The following is a 26,414-nucleotide window of genomic DNA, read 5'->3' on the forward strand; positions in this document are numbered from 1 at the left end:
TTTTTTGCGGTACGCGGGCCTCTCACCGCCGTGGCCTCTCCCGTTGCGGAGCACGGGCTCTGGACGCGCAGGCTCAGCGGCCGTGGCTCACGGGCCCAGCTGCCCTGCGGCATGTGGGATCCTCCCAGACCGGGGCACGAACCCGGTTCCCCTGCATCGGCAGGCGGACTCTCAACCGCTGCGCCACCAGGGAAGCCCTACCTCATTCTTTTTAATGGCTTCATGGTTCATATGGATATACCTTAATTTTTTTTTTAATAAATTTATTTATTTATCTTTTGGCTACGTTGGGTCTTTGTTGCTATGCGCGGGCTTTCTCTAGTTGCGGTGAGCAGGGGCTACTCTTTGCTGCAGAGCAGAGGCTCTAGGCATACTAGCTTCAGTAGTTGCGGCACGCGGGCTCTAGAGCACAGGCTCAGTAGTTGTGGCGCACGGGCTTAGTTGCTCCGTGGCATGTGGGATCTTCCCGGACCAGGGCTTGAGCCCGTGTCCCCTGCATTGGCAGGCGGATTCTTAACCACTGAGCCACCAGGGAAGTCCCTATACCTTAATTTTTAAACTAGCCCTTGAGTTTCCTGGTTGCCTAGTGGTTAGGATTCTGGGCTTTCACTGCCGTGGCCTGGGTTCAATCGCTGGTGGGGAATCTATCCTGCAAGCCATGTGGCGAGGCCAAAAAAAAAAAAGACTATTCTTTTATCCTGGTTGCCTAGTGGTTAGGATTCTGGGCTTTCACTGCCGTGGCCTGGGTTCAATCGCTGGTGGGGAATCTATCCTGCAAGCCATGTGGCGAGGCCAAAAAAAAAAAGACTATCTCTTTAGGGAATTCCCTCCAGTCCAGTGGTTAGGACCCCCTGCTTTCACTGCTGAGGGCACGGGTTCAATCCCTGGTCAGGGAACTAAGATCCCACAAGCCGCATGGCAAAAAAAAATAAATTAAAAAAAATAATAAAATAAAAAGTGCACTTAATCCCCAAAAAATTTTTTAATAAAAAAAAAATAAATAAACCAGCTCTCTATGAGTGGACATTTGGGGTTGTTTCCAGTTTTTTACTCCTGTAAATGATGCTGTAGTGAGCATTCTTATACCTGTATCTCTGTGGACTTGTGAAAGAGTATCTATAGAATAAATTTCTGGAAGTGGAATTGTTGGGTGGAAGGGGCTGAGAATTTTGCATTTTAATGGCCATTTCCAAGTTGGCATCCAGAAGAGCCAATTATTCCCCCATCAGCAGAGTATTTCAGTCGTTCTTTCTATGTCTCCTGGTCATCATTTTCCATGATCCCGTCCCTGACACATGAGGGGGGGTGGCTGGGCAGGTGTCCCCTTACATGGTCTCAGGCACTTCTCTTCTCTGTCCACCCCTATTACTGAAATGCTGTGGCTCTTGGCCAAGGTGCAAGGGCAGCTGCAGGCTCTGACATCATGCCTCTAGAACTTCCATGGGGGGGGCACCAAGAGGACTCCATGGTCCTCCTGAGGACCCTCTTATGTAGTAAATTTTTAACAGCACAGATTACAGAAGCAACCGACCTATATTCAATCACAACTCTCCTACTTACTAGCTGGATGACTGTAGGCAAGTCACTAGCCTTCTGAGCTTTAATTTCATTATCTTTAAAGTGGAGTCAACAGCCGTATCTACCACTCAGGGTTTTGTGGAGCTCAGAGGAGGCAGAGTTTGAGTCTGTGTCTGGTAATTCCAGTACCTCAAGTTTTTGTGTTTCTGTTGGTTCTCAGACATGGGGTCTTAGTTACTTGTGTGCCTGGTTATCTTTGACTGTGTGTTGGACATTGTATTTTTAAACTTATTTGCAAGAAAAATTTGAGGCCTAGGATGATACAGGATGTTCATATGCTTCTGCCATATGCTTGGAAACACTACCAGTCTGGGATGGCTTTGATCCAAGCTCAGGCCTGAGGTTCCCTGGACTTTGATTTTTTCCCCTAGCTCCATAAAGCTGTTAGAAGTGAAGCTGTTTCCCACCTCTTTCTTCAGAATGCATAAATACCCTGAGAGCAAAACCAACCGTTTATCTCCCTAGATCCTCCTCTTTTGTGTTTCGTGGGATTTGATGTTTTTAAGATTAAAAAAAACTTTTTTTCATCCACCTTTCTCGGTTGTCCCAAGAGGGAAGTTTGGTCTGATTTACCTAATCCACTACTGTAGGAAGGAGAGTCCCCACTGAAGGATCTAAATGTTCAAAGCATTTAGCATATTGTCTCTTTATACCTGTTGTTTCCAAAAACCATGGTGTGTTTTTATGGTTTCTTTTTTAACTATTTGTGTGAACTATATCTTTGTGGTTTTTTTTGGCCGTGCCACGTGGTATGCAGGATCTCAGTTCCCCGACCAGGGATCGAACCCATCGCCACTACAGTGCAAGCATGGAGTCCTAACCCCTGGACTGCCAGGGAATTCCCCATGATGTGTTTTTAAATATTTGTTTATTTATTTATTTATTCGGTTGCTCCAGGTCTTTGTTGCGGCATGCGGGCTCCTTAGTTGTGGCAGGCAAATTCTTAGTTGCAGCACGCATGTGGGATCTAGTTCCCTGACCAAGGACCGAACCCAGGCCCCCTGCATCGGGAGTGTGGAGCCTTACCCACTGCGCCACCAGGGAAGTCCCCATTGTGTGCTTTTAAAGCACAAGAAACTAAAGTTTGTTAGAATCATAATGAGGCAAGGCAGAGGCTTTCTGTGGCCAACTCAGAGCCACAACAGGGTCGGGAGGTCCCTTGTACCCTCGTAGAATCCCCTCATGTTCATAAGCTCCTCACATTTCACCTGTAATTACTTCTGTGGTAAAAGCCTCTTAAAATCTAAGTCAGATCATGTTCCTCCTCTGTTAAAAAAAAAAAAAGCTCCGATGGGACGTCGCTGGTGGTCCAGTGGTAGAGAATCCACCTTACAATGCAGGGGACGCGGGTTCGATCCCTGGTTGGTGAACTAAGATCCCACATGCCGCGGGGCAACTAAGCCCGCGTGCTGCAACTACTGAGCTGACGCCTCAACTAGAGCCCGCATGCTGCGAACTACAGAGCCCACGTGCTATGGAACCCGCACGCCACAACTAGAGAGAAGCCTGAGCGCCTCAACGAAGATCCCATGTGCCGCAACTAAGACCCGACGCGGCCAAAAATAAATAAAACGGAAAACAAAAACCAAAACCCCACAAATCCGATGGTCCCGTCTCCCTCAGAATGAAAGGCAAAGTCCTCACAGGACTGTGCAGCACCCGATGCCCTGTCGCCTCTCTGACTTTATCTCCACCCCGTGCTTACCCTGCGCCAGCCACAGTCGCCTCCTTGAAGTCCCTTCGCTAGGGTGACCGACTTATCCTGGTTTTAAAACTAACAGTCCTGTGTCCCGGAAATCCTCTTAGTCTGGGCGAGGCAAATTGCATCAGTTGGTCACCTTAACTAGAACACAATATATGTCCCTACCTCAGGGTCTTTGCACTTGCTGTTTTCTCAGATATCTGCATGGCCAGCTCCCTCACATCATTCCAGTCTCTGCTGAAAGTCACCTTCCTCAGAGAGACGTATCTAAAATAATGTGCATGTGTGTGCACACACATACACGCACGCACACACGCATGGTCCCTCTCTGTCCATTACCTGCTTTATTTTTCTGAGACACAAATGAGCAGGACCCAGGCAACACCCCCCCAGGCCCATTGGGAGGCTCTTGAGCACGAGCATCCGCTACAAAGCCGTGACAGCCTAAGACCCAGCAGCTGCCCTGCCCAGAAACTGCCTCTGTACGCTGGGCCCACATCCTGGGCTTGGGAGGAGGAGGGGTCTCGGGCCTCCGAGGGCCAACAGGGAGACAAAACCTGTCCCAGGCAACCTGGGTCTCTGCTGGGGGTGTCCAAGGGGGCAGCAACAATAGTTTCCAACCATTGGGATTTGTGTTCCAACAATGGGTTAGATATTTTGAAATTCCAGCTGTCCTGGAAGGCTGGCCAGTCTTTTCTGTGGTTGGGAGCCTGGCTCAAAAGCCTTTGTTCCTTGGACAGACTTGGCCCTCAAGAAGGCCCAGCCTCTCAGACTGTCTGGCCAGGTTTAAAAGTCTGCAGTGGCCAGCAGCTGGCAGCAAGACTGGAATGTGGCCATCCTGCCATCATCACAGACCGCCCCGGGGATACAGGCAAGCCTCCATTTCCTCCTCTCCCCGCTCCCCAGGCTGGGAAAACCCCGGTGCACCAGCTGACAGAGTGCCTGGGTCTAGCCGGGGTCTCTGCTCCTCCCGCGGGTTGGCCACATCTGACCCCAGGCCAGGGGTCCAGGCCTGTGGGCTGCCCTCTGAGCTGGGATCCTCCCTGTCACCTTTACTGGACTGAGTTTTGAGGTATTCAGAAGTTGACCCTGCTAGAGAGGGTTGGTTACGGACTGATCCAAGTTCAAGTCAATGAGCATTCTCCTGGCACCTGCTCTGGGCGAGGCTGGCCTGCGCCCTGTGTTCAGGGGAGAATTAAGCCAGTAGCTGCTTCAAGGGGCTCCCAGTCCAGATGGATCCAGACTGCACCTTTCAGTGTGGTCACCTGCAGCGGAGGCAGAACCAAAGGGCGGCCTTGCTCTGTGGCTGGAGGATGGCGCCATCAGTCTGCCAGGGAGCCGTGGGTGGAGGCAGGTCCGGGAAGGTCTGAGCAGCCATGCCAGGGAGGGTGGCCTTGCCCCACAGGGGGTGGGGAGCAGATTTTTAATCAAAGCAGGGACATTTTCAGATTTGCTTTTTTTTTGGCCACGCCACGTGGGTTGTGGGATCCTAGTTCCCCGACCCAGGGATCGAACCCAGGCCCTCAGCAGTGAAAGCGCGGAACCCTAACCACTGGACTACCAGGGAATTCCCTTGCTTTGTACTCATTTTTTTTTTTAATTTTATTTATTTATTTATTTATTTTATTTATTTTTTTGGCTGCATTGGGTGTTTGTTGCAGTGTGCGGGCTTCTCTCTAGTTGTGGCATACGGGTTTTCTCTCTCTAGTTGTGGCGCGCGGGTTCCAGAGCGCGTGGGCTTTGTAGTTTGCGGCATGCAAGCTGTCTCACCGAGGTGCACGAGCTCAGTAGTTGTGGCGCGTGGGCTTAGTTGCCCCGTGGCATGTGGGATCTTAGTTCCCCACCCAGGGATCGAACCCACGTCCCCTGCATTGGAAGGCGGATTCTTTACCGCTGGACCGCCGGGGAAGCCCCCTTGCTGTGTATTCTTGCCGTGGTTGTCGGTCTCTGTCCATGGAGCTCCCAGCTGGGGCCTGAGTGTGGAGGCCGCTCTTCTGGATTAAGTCGTTTAATCCCCACAGCAACTCTGGCAGGTAGTCCTGTGAGTACGCTCACTGGATGGATGAGGGAACTGAGGCCCAGAGAGGCTAAGCAACTTGCCCAAGGCCACACAGCCAGCAGCAGCTGGGATCTGAACCCAGGTGCCAGGCTGCATTCTGGAGGCTAACTTGGAGGGGCAAGAGCGAGGCAGGGGCCCCAGACGTGGTGGCGGTAGCCTGAGCAGGGGCCAGGGCATTCTAGAGGCAGAGCTGAGAATGGCGTGGGCAGCTGGTCCGTGGCCAGCCCGCCCCAGGGTGTGCTTGTCCCCAGGCCGTGGCGGGTAGATGGGTGGGTGAGGACGGTCAGGCCAGATGCTGGACGGTGACTAGACCTCCCACCCCTTCGCCTCTGGGGAGTCGCCTGGGTCTGAGGGGCCTGTTGTCTGGCTGTCCCCCCTCCTCCCCACACATACACACTCAGGGGAGCCCAGGAAGGGGCCCATTTACTTCGAGGATCGTGATCAGTGGGCTCAAAGGTCAGGGAGGCTTGTCTAAGCCTGAAGGGCCCCCAGAGTCCTGAAGCAGGGGTGCATTTGGGGAAGGGAGGGTCACTGTGATGGGCCCCCGAGATGGGGCCCCCCGAGCCCCTGTGGCTCAGCTCGGGATGCTGGCAGTGATGGGCAGGGAGGGCTATTTATTGACTGGATCCTCGTGGCATGTAGAACTTGAATATCTTGGCCACAGAGAGAACAGAGGGTGGCATGGAGTTGGGGGATGGTGAGGAGACTCTGGCAGTAGCACCCGCCCGCTTCCCAGCTGACCTGGTCAGGTCTGTAGGCCCCCCTGCGCCTCAGCTTCCTGCTCTGGACGATGCAGGGATAGCAACACAATGACAGCATCACTAGGCAACTTAAAGGAGCTCCATCTTGAAGGCTCTGGGTCCAGGGCCCGGCACACAAGGGGCCTTGGCTAATGTCAGTGCCCCTACTGTGTGCCCAGCCAGCAGCCGGAGAACCAGGACTGAGACAGGGTCCCTGGCCAAGCGGGGGCCTCTGCTTCTGAGGGGTTCGTGTTGGAGTGCCAGGGTGAAAGCAGCACAGGGTCCCCGCCCAGGGCCACAGGGGCCCAGCCTCTTCTGTGCCTGGCACAGGGCTCCCTGCCGGCAGAACTCTGTCCCCTGGCGGTGGTGACGGCGACGGCTCACACACATCCACACTCTGAGTGCTGGGACAGCCCAGCTGTGGGGGGCACTGCCGAGGAGCTACCCGTGGTGGCCACCCTGGGGATGGGGAAGAAGCCCACCGCGGGGCTCCGCCCGCCTCAGTCCCGGGCTCTGCAGACCCCATCCTGAATCCTGGGCCCTGTTATGCCCGACATCTCGAGTCTCAGTCCCAGCCCCTGGGGCCCCCGAGGGTTAGGGAAAGGGCTGTGTGGGCCCTGCAGGGGTGTGGGGAGACCACGCTGGGCCAGGCCCCTCCGGGCGTGGTGCACGCAGCCTGCTCTGGTGGGCAGTGGGCCTCAGTAGCTGTGGGCCGTGAGGAGGTGTGTGGGGAGAGGGCCTGGGGCAGCGGCCTGGCAGAGGCTTAAGGGCCAGGCTGGCTCTCAGCCAGGTGGCCTCGGCCCAGGTTTCCACCAGCACCTTCCAAACTGATGGACCCGCAGGTGGCTGAGGCTTCAGGCCCGTGTATCCAGCCTTCAGAATGGTTTGCTCTGTGTGTGTGTGTCAGGGGGCTGGGGGTCTGTGCCGCCCATGCCAGGCCCCACTGTTCACCCCTCCTGCAGGTGCCAGCCCCAGGTGCGTGCCTGCCGCCTGGGGGTGGCCTCCGCCGCACAGGGGGCCCCTCCCGGGCTGTGGCCCTGGAAGGTCCTTGGCGCGTGCTCTGGCAGGTGGGAGCAGATTCTTCTCTCCACCTGGAGCCGGAGGTCTGGTGAGCTGTGTGCGTGGGGCGGGCGGGCGGGGGTCAGGGGGACACGTCTCCTCTCAGGCTTGGCCAGTGGGGCAGCGGCTGGGGAGCTGGGGAGCCGGGGGTTAGGGGTGGCTACTGCCTGCCCTGTGCCACGTTATATAACGGGCCTCTGGCTGGCCGGCCAGACATAATTCCTAACAGGCTCTGCAGTCCGACCTGGGAGCCCTTCAGCACAGCACAGCCCGTGCGGCCGCTTCTCACGCAAGCTGCACAGCTGGCACCGGGCCCCGCCCGGCCGTGTCGGCTCTGTGACAGGCCACCCCCTCCCCGCCAAAGATGGTGCTCCCGGGCTGCCCTGGGGGTCCAGACGGTCCTCCCCCAGCTCCGGAAGGTGGAGGAAAGATGTGGTCACCGGCTGCTGGGGGAGCTCAGGGCACCACAGAGGGTCACGGAGGACCTTACCTGGTGAGGGGGAGGGGCAGGGCCTCTTAGCAGAAGGCAGGGACCCCCCCAGGTCTTCGTCCCCGTGGGGCAAGCACTTGCTCTCTGCTTAGCCCCAGGTGAGTGGGAACTTTTGGAGACAATACAGTGGTCGAGGGGTGGGGGCGGCCTCTCTCCTTACCCCGTTTCACAGATGTGGAAACTGAGGCTTCAGGAAGCGTCAAGCCCGGGGCTACCCAGCTAGTGAGTCAGAGGCGGGAACCTGGACCAGTCTACTCCTCAGGGAGCTGCCGTCAGCCATCCTGGTGGGAAAGGGGTCAGCCAGGGCTGAAGGGGGAAGGGGCAGCTAGGGGGCCCAGGGACCCCTGGTTGGTGAACTCAGGAAGGGAAGGTTCCCCCCAAGGCCAAGGTCTTTGTCGGCCGTGGCTGGCTGGGAGGCAGCTGGCATGGGGGTTGATGGCCGGCTTGGGCCACCTGCTCCTCTTCCTCTTTTAGCCCCTTACCCAGTGGGCCTCTCGGGCCTCCTGCTCGGCCTTCACATGGCACTTCCGCTCTCAAGGAAGCAGCTGCAGTCTGCGGAGGGCTCGACCCCCTCCCCATGTCCAAGGCCATTGCCAGGAACTGGATGAAGCTGCCTCGGGTCTCCAGCTCCCCGGCCCTCTGCCCGTCCTAGCCCTGGTCCCTGGCCAGTGGGAGCTCATGGCAGTGCGGACAAACCTTTGGGTTTGGGGTCGGGCATGCCGAGAGGAGGGCACGAGCCATTGGTCTCCTGGCTCCCCGGGATCGTCCTGTCCAGAGGTCATGAGCTTCCAGGAGGAGCCAGGCACGAGAGGTGGGCCTGGGACCGTGGGAGGATGGGCCTCCAGCTCGGGGCCGCCCTGCCTCCCTCTGGGCCCTGGGTCCCCATCTGTACCCGGTCTGTACCCATCTGTACCCTTGATGACTGCGTCATCAAGGGCCAGAGAGTGCTGTCTAGCAGTGCGAGCACAGCTCTGGAGTTCACCCTGGTTTGCCCCCTGCCCGCTCTGTGTGGCCCTGGGCAAGTAAGTGGCCCCTGGCCTCAGCTTCTCCATCTCGGACATGGGGCTGACGTGAGGCCTCATGGGGCCGACGTGAGGCTTAAAGGAGCTAACGTAGGAGTGGCGCTCAGTGTGGCATCTGGTGCGCTGTAACTGTCATCGCCCTGTCCATCTGGGGCTGGGAGCACAGCACGTACACGACGGCCGTGCCGCACCCCAGCTCCCCCCGAGGCGGTGAAGAGCCCTCTCCCCACGCTTGTAAGCAGCCTCGCTAGTTGTCTAGCTTCCTGGTTTCCCCCAGGCCCAGTAAAAGGCCCAGGCGTGTCCACGTGCATTTGACACCTGCTGCATGGTGATGAGGGCTGCTGGGCCCCCCTGGGCCACTCTGGGGGCCCTTTTACCAGCCCGGGTGGGCCTGCCCGGAGCCCCCTGCTCTCCTGCACAGGGAGGATGGAGGCAAGGTCGGGGATGCGGGCCCCTAGCCTGGACAGGAGGAGTGTGGGTGGCTCTCGTGGGAGCCAGAGGAGGGCGCCAGGCAGCAGGACTGGCACGAACCAGGGCAGGGTGGTAGGAGGCAGAAGGCCCATCTGGGGACAGAGAGGAGCTCTGGGAGGAGGCTGCATGTGCCCCAGAGAGGGGGGAGGGAGGGGCACAGCCAGGCTCAGCTCTGCAGCATCCGGGGCTAGAGCACAGGCAGCCGCCGAGTAGGGCTTCCGCAGGTGTGTGTGGTCGGGGGGCTCCCCGTGTTCACCCAAAGCAGAGGTTAGGAGGAATGTTCCCCCAGCCTCTGGGCGGGGTGGCTTTGGGGCTTGCAGTTTTGAAACCACAGCCAAGGGTAGGCCTCTCCAGGCCTAGACGCAGAGGCATCTGGACTAGGTAGCTGCTCACTCTGCAAGCCCGGCCCCTCCGGGTGGGCGCCGACACCAGCCATGGCTGCCGGCGACAAATCCTCTCCCTCCCCCGAGCTTGGTCTGGCACCCACACACTGGCCACTTGCCTGTAAACACGGGCCAGGCTGCCCCCCACCTCGTGCGGGCCCAGGCTACGTGGGTGCCAGTGATGAAGGACCAGAGGGCCTGGCCGCGTTCGTCTGGCCCTGGCCCTGGGCCGGAGGAGGAGGAGGAGGAGGAGGAGGAGGAGGAGGAGGAGGAGGGTGGGCAGGCAGGCAGGCAGGCATCTGGTTTGAATTACTTGGGCTGCCTCTTGGCACCTTAGCCCTCAGCTGGGGGTGTGCAGGCTGCCTGGCCGACTACCCCTACCAGCCTCCAACCCGCCACAGCCCCGGGGCGCCCCCCACCCCGAAAGTCGGGCCTCCTGCTGCTAGTTACCCCTGTCTGGGCCTCGTGCCTCTCTGTCGCCAGGCAACTGGTCGGGCCAGGGCGGGGGGCGGCCAGCTCTGCCCCCACCCAGGCTAGCTCCTTCGGGACCCCGGAAGGGTGGGGAGCCATGGCAGGGTCCCACAGAGGGGGCTCAGCAATGTGGTAGAGCTGGTCGGGAGGCCGGGCAAGGTGCCCTTGCCCCCTCCGGGCTGGATTCCCGCAGGGCCACCCCTTTGCCGTCTGACCAGCGAGCGGGCCTTCTCCCCCAGGTAGCTGTCTGGGCCCCCAAGCTGGCTTTGAGACTAGCTAGTCCAGGGTTCAAATTCAAGCCCTGCTCCTTATCAGCCGGGCCGCTGTCTTCCCCTGCACCTCATCTGCGCTCTGCACCCGCTGGCTCCTCCAGCGCCCGGCCTTCCGACCTCCCTGCCCACACCCCACCCTCTGCCCACTGAGCAGGGGGCTGGGAAGCTCTGTGACGATGCCCGAGGCCTTTGAGGCCTGCCCAGGGCTTCACGTGTGGTGCAGCCGTGGGTGTAGGTGACACAGTCTGCGGAGGGAGGCGGGGTGGGAGGGCAGCCTGGGGAAGCTTGGCCAGCCCAGCGAGGGAGGGCCCTTGGTGAGAGCCCAGAGGCCAGATGCTGGGCCTCACTGGCAGCTGAGGCTGAGGCCTGGCCCGCAGCTCCTGCCCTCTGACCCTTGGAGGCCTCCCTGGGGCCTTTGCTCTGGGGAGCTGGGAGCCACGCCTCGTGCTTCCTGGGGAGGGGGCCCAGCCAGGCAGCTGAAGACAGCTCTGGCTCATTCCACAGCACCCCATGGGTGCTTCCACTCCTCACTGAGAAATCCTGCAGGGACCAGCTGGGGCTGGGGGCTGGGGTCAGAGGTCAGGAGTGGGGGGCTGGAACTGCTCCTGGAGCAGCACATTTTTCTCCTCTGAAAACTTATCTTAGCACAGAGATCACGGAACAATCGGACTCTTTTCCGGGCCTCTGCCGTCCCCAGACGGCCAGCCCATCCCCTTGGGGGGGACTCCGAGGGGGCCGGGAAGTTGAAATTTGTAAAATGTCTGTAGGAGGGGAAGAAAGGCGCTTTGTGTGGGGCTGGGGCCCTGGCCATTGGTCAGCTCCGAGGCCCCCGGCCTCTCCCAGCATGCTCCCCTCCCCGGGGAGGGCCGTGCTCGCCGGCCCGTGGCCAGCCCCAGGGTCTCTGCAGCCCCTCTGCAGTCCCCGCACCCACTGTGTCCAGGCCTCGGGGACCCGGGTCCCCGGGGCCGCCCAGCCTCCGAGGGCACGGGCCCGGCGGGGAGGCCTCCCCGGGCCTCAGCATGTTTCTCTACTGGAAGAAGAGGGGTGCCTACGCGCTGGAGGCCCTGCCCGGTGCCCTGGCCGAGCTGGAGCTGGGGGCCGTGGAGCGCTTCTCCTGGAGCTCCACCCTGGACATCATCGAGGACCTCGGGGGTAGGTGCAGTCCCGCTTTCCCTGGCAGGGCTCGCAGGAGGCCCGGACAGCTGGTCTACCCGGCCGCCTCCCTCTGGCCAGAGCCTGCGGCCCGCTCACCATGCACGTGCTGCTGCCCGTCACATCAGCAGCGGCGGGGGGGACAAGGTCCCTCCTGAGAGCCGCTGCTGGTGGAGGAGAGGGGCCTGAGAACGAGGACCCTGGGGGCCTCGGGGGCAGACAGGGCAGGCCGGGCCAGGCAGCGTGGGTCCCGCAGCTGGGCTGGGAGCAGGGCAGCAGGGCCTGGCTCTGGGCTTCAGGAATGGGCTCTGCCTCTGGCCTCTGCTTCCAAGATCAGGGCCAGGTGGTGGGACGAGTCTTTCTGGAATGTTCGTGTTCGAGGCCCCAGGACATGTGCCATTTCTCGTACTATCCCCATGGCAGGTAAGGGAACAGAAACACAGGGAGATTAAGGCCCTCGAGAGGCAGCACAGGTGGTGCGGGATGCTGAGCCCGGCGGCCGGTGTTTGGATGCCGGCCTGGCCGTGTCAGTGGGGATAAAGATACAGGTGGTGTCGTGCGGTGGCGGAGGGGACTTGCTGGGGTGACACATGGAGCCCTTCAAACACCGCACGCCACAGAGCAAGGGCATGGTCCGTGCTGGCTGTTATCCTTGCTGTTTTATCATAGCTCCGCTGATGAGGGGCCCAGCAGAACGTTCAGCCTTGGGCTGGTGACTCCGCTTCTGTCAGGACACCAGTACCAGTGATGGAAGCCCAGGTCTGGCTGGCGGAAGCCAGCAGGGCGCGGTGTCTCGGGCCTCGTTTCTCTCCTCTGTTGGCCTCATCTGGGGCCCCAGGCTCTGGCACGCCCCCACCCCAGGCCGCAGGCCTGGAGAAGCAGGAGCCTCTCAGGGGCACAACTTCCCAGCCTGGCGTGGTCCTTCCCTGACCCCTCCCTGCAGCTAGAGGGCACGGAAAGTGATGGCTAGGCCTGGGATCCACCACAGAAAGAGACCACGTGGGGCACGGGTTCCACAAAGCAGGGCAGGCAATGATGCTCTCAAGAGGGAGAATGGATGCCTGGTGGGCATAAACGACAGCTCTCAAACCAGAGGAGGCCCCTCTGGGCAACCTGTCCCATTGGCCAAAGTGGACAGAGGCATGTGGCTGCTTGGAGGGGTGGGGTGGGCACAGCGGCCACCTGTGCAGGAGGCTGGGAGAGAGGAGCCCGTGACGCTGGGCAGGGCGTGGAGCAGGGAAAGCGGGAGGACCGCACGGGGCAGGCGCGGGCCAGCCCGGCAGAAAGCTCCCCCTCTCTTGCAGCCGGGCACCGTTCTGGAACCAGAGGGTGGGTTGGGGGAGTGGCCTGGGGGGCAGCCTGAGTCCTGTCTGCTTGTACGGCTTCACCTGGCAGGTTCCTGTCTACTGACGCAGGGAAGGTGGCTGAGGTCCGGCGTGAGGTCACGCAGCCAGTCCCAGCTAAGCCAGGGAGGCCAAGCAGGGGTCTGTCGCCCTCTTCCTATTGGCCCTCTCCATCTCAGTCACTGCAAAGCGCCAAGCTTTCCTGCTGCTGGGCCCTCACCCATCCCCGGGGCTTTGGAGCAAGCCCTGTGAAGGCCGCTCCCCCACCCCTGCCCCCAGCCTCTCCAGGCAAGGCAGTCCCTGCCATCTGTGGGGCCTCACAGCTCACACTTAGAGGGGACTTGCCCCGTGGCAAGACCTCCCATGGCTCCTTGCATCTTCGCGCCCACCTTTGGAGGCAGGGACCATTCCTGGTGTCCCCTTTGCTCTGGAAGGGAAGGCAAGGCTCAGTGGGGTGGTGAGTGGTGGTACCCAGATCCACAGTTCCCGTCCTCAGCCTCGGAGCCACAGGACCAGGGCCTGCTCACCCACCATCACGACCCCGTGCCTCTTGGCCCCGGCTGGGAAGGAGGTCCCGGCACACGGTGGGTGGGTCACGGCGCGTGAGCCGGCCTCGGGGGCGAGCTGAGGCAGGCGGGTGGGAGAGCCGGGCACACAGCTGTCTGTGTGGGCTCTGTCCTCGGCACCCTGCCAGCCCCTGGCCTGGGCCCAGCATGGGTGGGGGGTGGGCCCCAGCGCCAGCCCAGCCCCGCGATGGGGTGGGGCTCGTGCCCGGAGCGTGATTATCCTGAACTGGAATCTCACCCCCGTTTCTGCAGTCCTGCTCCTCCCTCGGCGACTCTCTGTTCCTCCGAGGAGCCTGGGAGGAAGCCCATGGTGGTGGGCAAATGGGCAGGTGCCCACAGCAGCCTCAGCCAGAGGAAGTGGCTGGCTGGCTCCAGGCCTGTGGGCGGGAACTGTGTGGACGGTTTCCCGGGCCCCAGAAAGGAATTCTGAATGTGTCCTCCCGCCTCTTCTTGCCGAGTCCGAGGCGTGTGGGTGGGCAGGGCAGTGCTTGGGGTTCTCTAGGCTCCAGGGGACGATGACATCTGCAGTCTGGGCTGCAGGCAGGCACAGCGTCAGAGACCATGGTCCGGGCTCCTTCCTCCAGCTGGGTCCCCACTCGACGGCCCTACCCCACAATGCTACGTGGGGCTTTGGGAAGGGGACCACACTTCTCTCCCAGGCCACCTGGGGCGCTCTGACCAGAGGCTGGGGTAGGGAGAGGAGGATGGTTCCTGGGGTCAGCAGCCATTTGCCCAGGACACAGCCCTCTGGCTCTTGGGCAGGTTTGGGTCAAATCTTGCCCTTCTGCAAGCTGCCCTGATGACGGGGTTCAGTCCTAGCACAGCCCGCAGCAGCTGCCCAACCATAGATGGGCTCCCAGGAGGGCTGGGTTGGCGTGGGAGGGTGCATTCAAGGCCACAGCTGCTTCCTGGGAGGGGCAGACTTTGCCTGGCCAGGACTGGGGTTGGGAGGTGATGGGCAGGGAAGCTCTGCCTTCTTGAGGTTCATTATGCCAGGGGGTGCTCAGACGTGAGGGGCTCCCCTGAGGAATGACAAGGGTGGTTTCTTGTACGCTTGTCTCAGTCTGCAGCCAGCTGGGAAAGGGGGTCTTATGGGACAATGGGGGGATCATTTTATGTGTGCCAAGCACCTAACCATGCCAGGAACCATGGGGGCACCATGGGGGCAGTGCGGCCTGTTGGTCAGGAGCACAGACTTGGAGTCTTCCAGTCCTAGGCTCAAGTCCCAGCCTCATCACTCCCTAGCTGCATGACCTTGGGCAAGTTGCCCAACCCTCTGGGCCTCAGTTTCCTCGTCTGTAAAATGGGCAACAATCAACATACCTCCTTCTCTCAGTTGTTTAGAACAGTGCTATCCCCTAGAATCTTCATCATTTAAATTTTTTTTACTAGCCACATTAAAAACAAAGAGCAAAAAAAACAAACAAAAAGCCTAAAAACAAGCAAGTGAAATGAATTTTAAGAATATATTTAATTAACCCAGTCTATTTCAAAAACATCACCATTTCAACATGTAATCCATATAAAAAAATCGTCAATGAGATTTTATTTTACTTTTTGGCCGTGCCGCACGGCATGTGAGATCTTAGTTCCCCAACCAGGGATTGAACCCACGCCCCTTGCAGTGGGAGCACGGAGTCTTAACCACTGGACCGTCAGGGAAGTCCGCATCAATGTGATTTTACATTCTGTATTTTTTTTTTTTTTTTGCACGAAATCTTCAAAATCTGCTGTGTATTTCACATGTATAGCACATCTCAATTTGGATGAACCCCATTGCACATGCTCAGTAGGTACAGTGGCCAGCAGCTGCCCTTTGGGGTTAGACCATGCTGCAGAGGGTTTGACGGTGAAATGAGACCATGTGTGAAAAGCACAGAGTGCCCAGCAGGTGCTGAGTAGGTCAGAGCTATGGTTATAGGCAGGTGTTTCTGGAGCAATCTGGCGGGGAAGATAGGTCCAAAATAACAGGTCAATTCACAAAGGCCCATCCCAGGACAGTGGGATCTAGGAGGGAGCGATTCATCTGGAATTTGGATATTCTGAGATCAAGAGGCCTTCCGGAAGGTCGCTGCCTTCAACTTGGGCCTTAGAGAGTGGGCAGGATGTCAGTTGACAGTAGACAGCGATGGGAAGGATGTGGCAGAGGCAGAGGAACAGAACCAGGAAGGGCTGGGCCGCGGTCAGAAGCTCAGTTCCCTCCCAGGGGAGGTAGTGAGTAACAGAGGGAGGGCGCTGGGGTGAGGCGATAGGGAGTGGTGGGGACTGTGGAGGGTGGAAGGGTGTGTGCCAGTCTAAGGCAGACACAACTGGGGAGCTGGAGCCATCAGGAATATGGGTCCAGAGCTGCCAGGCTCCTCTGGTTTGTCCCTGGAAGCCAGAAATCTGGATTTTTATGTGAAATCTGACTTTTCAAAGTTGGCAACCAATTCAAATTCTTTTGAAGCACTGTGCTTGGCCAAGCAAAACATGTCTGCCGGCCGGCTTCTGCCCAGGCGCCCTGTCGGCCAGTTGTCGTAGAGATCGTGTTGGAGAAGGAAAAACGGCATCGTGTGACTAAGATAGAGGGTGGGGGACGCTGGCATGTGGGCTTGTCTGCCTGGCTGAGGGGCCCTGGCTTTCCCCAGGGTGCTGGGAGCCGCAGGGGCCCGAGGAGGCCAGGAGGGCAGCTGGGCTGTTTCAGACCTGGAGAGACAACATCTCTGTTGTCTCTGTGTGGGCACCCTGGGGGTGGGCAGTTTCCAGGTTCCAGGTCTGCCTGGGGCTGGCCAAGGGCCGGCAGCCAGCGGGGTACTCTGGGGCGGGGACCCTGGGGGGAGCGAGGGCAGGTGGTGGAGGCGGCCCCGGGAGCGGCCCCACGGTCACAGAGCTGCTTTTTGCCCTCCCTCTCTGCTCTGGGGCCGTGTCCATTGACCAGGTGCTCCTATGGGGCCCCTTGTTCTTGCTCCCCATCAACTGCGGGGCTCTGTACCCACTCAGACTGACTTTCTGTGACCTCAGGCCTCCAGGGCCCAATAGGAGTTGCCCATCTCAATTCAAATTCTCAAGAGAGCAAGTCGAATTGAACAGGCTGGCCCAGGCGGCCACCTCTGGCCCAATCAACTGTGTCCAGGGTATGTACCACCTGGTACAACATCTCCCCCTTACCAGGCCCACCCGTTCTGCAGGGCTGCAAACCGGGCAACTTGTCAGAGGGGAGCCCATGGCAGGCCTGGGGTGGGGACAGCCCGTCCCGATGCCTGATTCCTCCCTGGCCCCCAGAGGCCCGTCTCCGGGCCCTGAGAGCTAGCAGGGTCCTCAGCGACGTTCCTGTGTTTGGAGTCTCTGGGGAGAGAAGCACACCTAGGGGCTCTAGAAGGCTGTAGCTTTCATGTGGAGTGCAGGGAAACTAGATTCCAGAGGGGCTGGGACTGAGCACTCTGCAGAGGGGGCGTCTAGAAAGCAGACTGAGCACCTTGAGGGAACTGAAAATGGGGGGGCGGCGGTGGCGGGAGGGTGGCGGGGGGGTGCTAGAGGCCAGAGAGGTTAGCCAGGTAGAGCTCCAGTGCTTGGAAGAACCAGGACAAAGAACTCCAGACCCTACGACCACCCCACGGTGGCCGAGGGGAGCCTGGCCCTGGAGTGGCTGTGGCCTGGGGCGGTCATGGCAGGACCCAGAGGGCTGGCAAGGCAGCTCCAGGACCCTGTGGTGGAGTAAGTAGCCCAGAGCCTGCTGAATTTAGGACCAGAATCCAGAAGTCTTGGGACAAAGGGTGTTAGAACCCAACCCCAGGCCCTGAGTTGTGAGAACCCAGGGACTCAGGGTTACAAGCAGACCTCATCTGGCTGAGTTCCCCAGATTCAGGCAGGGTGCATGGGAAACTCCCCCGAAGCTGGCTGCGGTCTCCAGGTCCCTGGAAACCCAGATGGCAGAGGAGATGCTGCTGGGTGGTGGAGAAGAGCCCTGCTTCCCATCCGACCCTTGAGCCAGCTATGGCTTGACAGGCAGGGCTGGGGCAGGGCCAGCAGGATCACTGACCCCAGGGACCCCGTCAGGGTCCTCGCAGGGCTGTTTCCCCCCTCAGCTGCCCCTGCCTCCGGGCTAGAGGCAGGACAGGCATCCCTGGCCCTTCAGACAGCTGAGATTCCGAGAGGGAAATCAGAACTGTGTGATTCTGTGAACTGAGTGAGGCAGGGCCCGCCTGAGAGTCCTGAGAATTAGCAGGGGCCCTTCTCAGAACGCCAGGTTCCCACTGCACAAACAGCAGACTGGGGGACACGGGGGGACGCTGGGGGACACTGTGCTGTCGCTTCCCTCTCAGCCTGGAAGCTTCAAACACTGAGCAAGTTCTCTTGTGCAGCTGCTCCCTCAGCCTCCTCGCCCCAGCCGTGCCGGGCCCCACATGAGGCCCTCAAAACTTGTCAGGGTCACCAACGGGTCCCCAGTGCCCAGCTTGGGGCTAGGTACATGGTGGGCCCTCAGATGACCCTTGCTGTATGTTTGCTGAGTGAATCCAGAGAACCCAGAAGACTTGGGGTCCATCCGTTCCCTCTGTCACGAGTCCCTGAGGGCAGGGACGGGGTCCTGGTCACCCCTGAGTCCCCAGAGCCAGCCCATGAAATAGATGCACGTAGAAAAGCAGGCACCCTACTCTGGTAGGGGAAGGGACCAGGGGAGACTTTGGGAGAGAGACCCCGGTCCCATGGGAAACTGGGTCTTCCATACCTGGATCTCATCTACCCAGAGCCTCCCAGCACCAACCTGCAGGTGGGATGGTGTCTACGCAGGCTCAGGAGAACTCTGAGTCCCATGGGAGAGTCTTGGCCACCTCCCCCAGGCTCCATTTCTGTAGTGAAAAGTGTTTTGTAAGCATTAAAATGTTGTCCAAGTATCTCGTGGTGCCATTTACATAAAGTACCAGACCAGGCAAAACTAATTGAAACAGAGGTCAGGACAGCATCCCCTGGGGGGTGGGGAGTGGTTGGCAGCTCCCACGAGGGAGACTTCTGCAGGGAGGCTGGTGATGCTCTGCTTTTTAACCTGCGTGCCAGTTATTTTGTAAAAATACGTTTTGTGAAAATTTTCTGAGCTGTGTGCTCATGAGAGCTGCACTGTCCTGTATATATTTATTTTATACTTCCATAAAGTTTTTTAAATGCTAACCAACACAGAGACGATCGTAATAAAACAACAGTAGCCACCAAGCCCGCTCCATTTATGGAACCCTTGCCCCCACCGCTGACAGCATCTCCAAATGAGGGGAGGGTCCTCTGCTGGGGGTGGAGGACAAGGGTGCATGCCTAGCTACAAGAAGGCATCGTTTCCACTTAGACGGTACCTTTGGGGCCAGGAGAAATGGCAGAGTTGTCTAAAATGCCTTCATTCCCACTTTCCAGGAGATTGAGAAAATGTCTCCAGACCACATCAAAAGCAGAGGTGTTTTCTTTTGAGGTGGCTGGGAGGCTGAGGGAGTTGCGGAGCGAGGGACGGCCTTTGGTCACACCCACGACTTTTCAGAGTGGAGGGGGAGGCTCCAGTTGGGGGGAGGGAGGATGGGTCGCGTCCTCCCGGCAGATGCCCCGCGCCCGGGGGCAGGCTCTGCCCAGCGGGGGTCCAGGCTGAGGGGCGCAGGGGGCGGGGCACGGAGTCCCGCCCTCCGCAGGCGGGGCCGCCGCTCGGCTCCTCCCACCGCCCACCTGCCCCGCCCCGCCTCTAGCCTCAGAGGGTCCCGCGGCCGCGGCGCTCCGGCCTCTCCCCCGGCGCTCGGGCGTCCGACCCACGCCGCCGTTGCGCTCGCCCCCGGCCGGCCCGCGGCGCCCCCCGCACCGCCCGCGTTCCCGGCCTCCCGGCGCTTCTTCCATGGGTGAGTGCGGGGCCCCCGGCCGGGCCTCGCCATGCAGGCCGGCGGGCCTGGCCGCCTCCGCGCCGGCTCGGGGAGGGGCGCGGGCGAGGGGCATCGCGGGCAGGCCGGGGAGTTTGGGGCGGGGGAGGATCAATGGGAGGGCAGGGCCACAGCTCCTTCCCCTCGGCAGGCGGGGGCTCAGCCTGCCGCCTCCTTTGGGGAAGGCCTGCTGGCGGGGGGAGGTAGACGCCGGTCTCGCAATCAGGGATGCGGGGGTCCAAACTGTGCCCCGTGTCGGGGCGCGCTTCATCACCCCTTCCCCTGGCCCTGCAAGCTGACCGGGGCGGGCAGCCTCTTTTCCCCCCTTCCTTGCCCCCTCCGCTGCTGCGCCCCAGGAAGAGAGGCAGCTAGCTTGGAGGGGACCAAATTCTGGGTCAAAGACGGACAGCGGGTGAGGGGGACCACCCCAGGCTTTTGCGGGGGAGACCATCAATAGAGGCAGCGATGTGGAGGACAGGGGTAGGAAGGGATTTGGGGCCCCTGGCATCCCCCTTCCCCCCCGTAGTCTTGCAGGGATCCCCCAGGAACCCTGGGGCCCCAAGGTCACTGAGCCACCCCCCCTCCCCAGACTAGTGGTACAGAGAGAGGGAGCTGCTCATTTCCAAAGACGTTTTCTCCCCCTGGAATCTGGATACTTTCCCTGGGGAGCTGCTACAAGAAAAGGGCTCTGCTAACAGATTCCCGTGCAGATAAGTTGGCATTTAAAAGAGAAAGGGACACTGCCCTCCTTTGAAGGGTGCATTGAGGAGACAGCCCCACCCATCCTCTGGTCAGGAGGCTCCTGGGGCCCCGGGGAGCCTGGGTGCCCCCGCCTGGGGCACACCCTCCCTGGGCCCCGCCCGACTAGTAACCCTCTTCTCTCCTTTGCAGAAGACCGGAGCCTGGCTGAAGAGAAGGGGCTGTGCTGTCAGAACCCCGACTGCATGGACAAGGGGCGGGCGGCTAAGGTAGGGTGGCTGGAGGGCCTGGGAGCAGCTGGGGGCAGAGGGGACAGGGCTCTAACCGCTCTCTCTGTCCAGGCCCGGAAATCCACAGGGCCCTGGCAGGGGTGCAGCTGGCCTGGCTACAGGGTCGTGTGGGTTCAGGGGTGGGCAGGGCCGCAGGGTGGCTGGCTTAGGAGGCCGAGGGGCTGACCCCGGTTCAGAAACAGTGGAGCGGCGGTGGGGGGGACTTCTGCAAGGGCAGCTGGAGCAGGCGTGCCCCAGAGCCCTTTCCTGCACGGCAGTCCTTACAGCCCTGAGGTGACAGGAGCTGCCGCTCTATGTCACGGATGAGGAAACTGAGAATCAGCAAGAAGGGACACCCCCCCTCCCGCCCCCCACCAAGTTTCCGTTCCAGTGCCCAAAGGGCAATTTTCTTGGGGCACCAGGCCGCTCTTCAGGCCTGGGCACGGGTCAGGGACACTTTGGGACTTTGTGATAGTGACTATGGGCCTGGGGGCCTGGGGCTGACAAAGGGAAGAAGGGACCAGCTGGTCATGGAGTGTCAGGACTTGGGAGCTACGAGTGGACAAAACAAGAGGGATAAGGATAACAGTGACGGCGGGGCACTTCTGCCTGGTTCTTGCTGGGCTCTGTGCCTTCTGTGCTGTGGCAGCTCTGCTGGGAAGGCGTCGGTCGTTGCCCTGTTTTCCAGATGAAGATACCAAGGTTCAGAGAGGTCCTGTGACTTGGAGGAGGCCCCACAGCTCAGGAGAGACCGAGCAAGGGTTTGAACCCAGGTTTGGCCCCTCCCAGCACGCATCTGAGTGACAATAGTTGTAACTGCCACAACTCACTGTGGGCACTGAGGACTCTGTCTCCTCCCTCTGGCCTTCTGACATCTGTCCTGTCATTATTCTCATTTATGGCTGAGAGGTAGCAGCCCACCTAAGAACACATCGCTAGGATGTGGTAGAGCTGAGATTTGAACCCAGAACCCAGATCTGTATGGTGCCAGAGCCCTGTTCCTAACCACTGTGTAGCTCAGCTCTGCCAGCTGCAGGAAATTAAAAATGCCACCCTGTTACCCCCCTCCATCCAGACACACGTGCTTACATTCTGCACAGGAAGACCACGGTTAGAAGGAACGTGGAGGACTGTTCCGCGGCGGAGAGGAGGGGGAGGCTTACAGTTGCCGTGGTCACCAGGCAAGGGGGTGGCTGTGATGTCAGATGCAATCTGCTGGCACGGATGGTGCCTGGCATCGGGGCTCTGGTGTTGGCTGGTTGCCTCTCCCCCAGATGGGGGCTCCTGGCAACAAACTGGCCTCAGTTATCCTCAGTTACATCCTGCCAGGGGCCTGCAAAGCCTTGGGTCCTCTGCCTGACCCGCTGGGGTGACAAAGGGGGCCAGGCCACCCTGTCCCAGCCTCTCCTGTGGGCAGCTGCTCCTCCTGGGGCGGGCCCACAAGCTGCCGCAGAAAGGGCCAGGGGTGAGGCCTGTGAGATGAGAGCTGGTGTCAGAGCATGTGTGGGCCCTCTGCAGCTTCCAGGTCCCAGCTCTGGGCTGCCTGCAGCTCAGCATGGCTGACATTGGCATGAGTAGCCAGAGGGTCACCCAGCCTGCAGGGGGAGAGCCCAAGTCCTATCACTGGTGGCACCCACTCTGGGACAAATGACACAGACTTGGGGGACAAGGATGCCTGAGCCATCAGAGGGAGAAGGGCTAGTCAGGGAGGACATCCCGGAGGAGGTGACCTCTGGTGGAAGTGAAAACGTGGATAGGCAGAGCAGAAGGCAAGGGCCCTCCAGGAAGGGGGGACTGCCGCAGGCAGAAGTGCAGAGGCAGGAAAGAAGGGGTGGGGGGCAGGTCTTGCCAAGGGTATGAGCAGGCTGGAGCAGAGGGTGAGAGGAGGTGAATGACACCCAGGTTTGGTGAGAAGAGGGAGAGAAGAATATCCTCTTGTTGTTGTTTTCTATTTTCTGGCTGCACCGCGTGGCACGTAGGATCTTAGTTCCCTGACCAGAGATCGAACCCGTGCCCCCTGCAGTGGAAGCGTGGTGTCCCAACCACTGGACCACCAGGGACGTTCCAGAATATCCTATTGTTGGCGATAATAATAACCAGCAGGCAGGTTGTTAGGCCCTCACGCTTGTCTCACTGAACCCTCGAGAGAACCTCAGAAGAAAAGCATTATTATTAGTCCCACGTGAAACGTAAGGAAACTGAGGCTCAGAGAGACGAAAGAACTTGCCCACGTCACACAGCATGACTGGCACAGCTTGGCCTGGAGTGAGACGGAGAGCATCGTTCTCACTGTCCTCCCCAGCCATTCGAGGAACGGCTAGCAGGATGTGACTAGCTTTCTGAAGGAGATGACCTCATTTATTCATTCACCAAATCAGCTTTAAGCACCTGCTGTGCCAGACCTGGTTCTAGGCCCTGGAGATCTCCAGGGAACAAAGGTTCTGCCCTCCTGGAGCTGCATCCCAGCCCCACTGGGAGGAGGAGGGAAGTGAGGACTTGGGTTTGTCAAACTGGCCCCCCAGGCTACCCTGGGGAAGGGCCATCTTCCAACAGGGCTGGACCCTTCCGCTTCTGGGCCCACCCTTGAGGGTTTTTTGTTTGTTTGTTTGTTTGTTTATTTATTTATTTATATTTTTGGCTGCATTGGGTCTTCGTTGCTGCGCGCGGGCTTTCTCTAGTTGCGGCGAGCGGGGGCTACTCCTCGTTGCGGTGCGCGGGCTTCTCATTGTGGTGGCTTCTCTTGTTGCAGAGCCTGGGCTCTAGGTGCATGGGCTTCAGTAGTTGTGGCACGTGGGCTCATTAGTTGTGGCTCGCGGGCTCTAGAACTCAGGCTCAGTAGTTGTGGCACAGGGGCTTAGTTGTTCCATGGCATGTGGGATCTTCCCGGACCAGGGCTCAAACCTGTGTCTCTTGCATTGGCAGGCGGATTCTTAACCACTGCGCCACCAGGGAAGCCCCACCCTTGAGGTTTTATTTGAGCCTCTCCTGGGTGCTGGGGCTTTTGAGATAAATCAGCCACCCCACCCCTACCTCCTGTCCCTGGAGTTCACTCTAGAGGGATGGGGATAACCAGGGTGGGCTTCCTGGAGGAGGCTGCTGGTGTCCAGAGAGATGAGGGGGTATTGAGCTGGAGGAAAGCTGAGTGAGCCAGGAGGCTTTCTGAGGATGTAAGGAGCGAGCAGGGCTGAGGAGGGGATGGGGAAAGGGAGGCAAAGCTGAAGAGGGAACACCCTGATGTCCAGGTGAGGTGTCTGGATTACCTGCCTTGGGAGGACCGGAGGGAAGGTGTGTCCCTACGCTTCCCCAGGATGAAGATGTATAGAGTAGCCCACACCTGGGAGCTCCGGGGTCACAGCCCACCCCTTTCCTGCTGCGTGACCCTGGGCAAGTCACTACACCTCTTTGAGCCCCAGTTTCCTCATCTGGAAACTGAGGCTTCTCAAGTTGCAACAAGGATGAAAAAGAGGGCTCACATGCGAACTGCTTAGCACAGCGTGGCTTGCTGCAGGTGTTCAAGGGGATGCTGTCTGCAACCACGTGCCCATCTTCCTTGCAGGGGGAGAGAAACTCCTAGACTTCGCGCGTGTCCTCCTTCCCCTCCCTGAGATCTGAGACCTCCTTGGGTTCCATCCCAGACCCCAGCCAACCCCACCCAGCCAGACAAATGTTTATTGCACATCTATCCAGTTCCCAGGGCAGGTGTCCTGTCGGGGAGACTGAGGAAGTGTTTGCTCCCTCTGTCCCAGGGGGCCGGGTGATGACACGGTGGTGACTCCGCCCTGCCGCAAGTTAACCGCAGGGCAGAGTCTGGGCTCCCTTGAGCTGGGCACTCTGATGAAAGTCTGTACAGGGCACCTTGGGTCACAAGGGGACATGGAGGAGGGCTGACATCGGCCTAGGGGACCACATTTGAGGGGACAGAAGACTTGGGGGTGTTTATCCTGGAGATGGGACCCTAGGGCATCATCCTTAAAGGTATTAGTTCTAGCAGCCACCATTTACTCAGCACCTACTGTGTGCCAGGCCCTGCTTTAGTGCCTCACCACAGGGATCTCCTCTAGTCCTCACCCCCACCCTGTGCAGTAGGGACCACCCCATCTCCATTTTAGAGACAAGACACTGAGAAGCAGGGAGGAGCAATGACTTGCCCAGGCAAGGCCAGAACTCAACCAGGTCTGTCTGCCCTCAGAGCCTACCATTTCTAAGGAACTGTCAGGAGGAAAAAGGGAGGTGAGTTTTTCTGCATGGGTCCCAAGGGGCCTGGCAGGGAGGTGAGCTTTGGTTCAGTATGGGCAAGAGTTTCCAACAGCTGAAACTGTTCCCTGATGTATAGATAGTGAGTACCCCATCCCTAGAAGCATTTCAGCAGAGTGGAGATTCAATCTGATGACTTCAGAGCTCTCTTCCAGCGTAACAGTGGAAGTGGCTGTGAGGTGGCAAGGATGAGTCGGGAAGGTGGTGTGTGTGTGTCTAGGGGAGGGGTTGTCAGATGAAGACCAGGGGCCACAGGGCAGAGGAAGGGGTGGATCTGAGGTCCTTGTGGAGAAAGAATGGGCAGGATGTAGTGAATAATGGGAGAGGGAGTGGCCTATTCTCCTGGGCAATGCTTTGGGGGTAAGAGGTAGGAGGCCAGCCAGGGTGCCCTTGAGAATGGCCAGATTCTGGGGATCTCTGGAGGTGGCTGGTCTGTGGAGATGCTAGTCAGCTGTAGACAGGGGGCAGTCCAGTGTGCAGCTGGAGAATGGGGCAGGACCAGAGGAGCAATGCAAGGGGAATTTGGGGGCTTTGGCTAAGTGATTTGGAGGGGAGAAGGTGAAGGGCTGGGGTGCCCAAGAGGCAGAGACAGAGGACCCACCTCATGCTACCTGGCGGAGATGAGCTGCTCTGGTGTGGACCAGCCCCAGGAAGGTCAGTGCTGACAAGGAGGGTAGCTCCCATTAGGAGGGGGCTCCAGCAGCCTGGAGGCCCAGGCCTGGTGAGGGGCCTGACGGAGGTGGTCTAGAATTGGGGAAATGCAGGTAGGCCTGAACCCGGAGGCTCCGGCGGGGGTCCCAGCCCAACCACGCCCATCTGCTAGCTTCGGTAATTAGGGAAGCGGGGAGGTGTGCTTGGGGCTGGGTGGCCTGCCTTCTCAGTGGGATCCCTGTGTCCCCAGACACTATCTCCACCTCCAGTCCTGAGCGCAGAGTTATTCTAAACTCAAGATGCTGGGAACCACCAAAAGGGCGGAATGGCCCCCTTTTTCAGGACCTGCTAGGCGTGGGCCAGGAAAAAAGAGGGAGGCACGGAGCAAGGCGGGCCCGTTTCTCAGGCGCCGTGGAGGGCGCCGTTCAGAATCCAGCGGAAGCGAGCCTGGCTTGGGGCGATGCCCGGGACGGGCTGGGCCTGCGGGTCCCCCCCCCCCCCGCCTGGACCCCGGGGGGCAGCGTCCCGCCGGGGGCTGGCGAGCTCGGGTCTTCAAGCCCAGGTTAAAGACTACAGACTTTGAACTTTCCGCGGGTCTGTAAAGGGCAGCCCCCTCGGAAACAGTGACAAGCGCCTCCTCCCCTCTGTCCACAGCGCGGACCCTAGATTAGCTCCAAGCGCCGGCCGGCCCTCCTGCCACCCCCCTGCGCCGCCGGGTGGGGCGCCGGGCCCTTCCCGGGACCGCAGACCCTCCCCCGTCCCAGCCGGGCGCGCCGATGGTACGTCCCGGCCCGCCCAGGTGGTAGCGCCCGCGCCGGCCTACCGTAATTCCCCTACGCCCGGCGCCCCTGGCCGGCGCAGAGCGGACCGAGCCCGCCCGGCGGCTCCGGTCCCCCTCTCCCTGCGGGCCCGTCGGAGCTTTGGCAGCCTTGGCCCGAGCCCCAGCCACTGGGGAGGAGACCTTTGTTCCTAGGTGAGTCTCACGGGGAAGCTGGGGTCCGGACGGGGGTGGGTCCGGGCGCCAAGACTCTCCCTGAATGAATGGACAGAACCCTGGGTGGAGGGTCCCGCACAGTCCTAGGCCAGCAGGTGGGTGTCGATGGGCGCCACTGGCCCTACCTCCGCTTACTTGAGGGTGGAATGGGCTCCAGCACCCGCCTCCACAGTGACTCTAGGGTGCGGTCGGCTGGGAGACATCGTGAGGAGTCTGCAGGGCCCCAGCCCTGGTGTGAGTGCTGCGGGTGGGGCGAGGGGATCTGAAGGGGCTTTGGCGCGGCTTCAGCGACCTTGCCCCATCTGGGCGTCCGAGTCGGTCCCAGGCGGGAAGCCCTCTCGAGGCCGGCAGGGGGCGCGAGAGTCTGCACCTCAGGCA

The 26,414-nt window shown here is 59.9% G+C and overlaps 1 protein-coding gene across 1 annotated transcript in view; it reads left to right on the forward strand.

Moving 5' to 3' along the window:
• PLEKHG5 (pleckstrin homology and RhoGEF domain containing G5) overlaps window positions 1–26,414 on the forward strand; it is a 56,777-nt gene that overhangs the window by 9,188 nt on the left and 21,175 nt on the right. The window contains exon 2 of the mRNA XM_028487913.1: window positions 20,061–20,137. Coding sequence (XP_028343714.1) covers window positions 20,114–20,137 — 24 coding nt within the window. The 5' untranslated portion in view covers window positions 20,061–20,113. The remainder of the gene's footprint in view (window positions 1–20,060; window positions 20,138–26,414) is intronic.

Source organism: Physeter macrocephalus, chromosome 3 (genome assembly GCF_002837175.3).
Source record: "Physeter macrocephalus isolate SW-GA chromosome 3, ASM283717v5, whole genome shotgun sequence".
Taxonomy (NCBI): Eukaryota; Metazoa; Chordata; class Mammalia; order Artiodactyla; family Physeteridae; genus Physeter; species Physeter macrocephalus.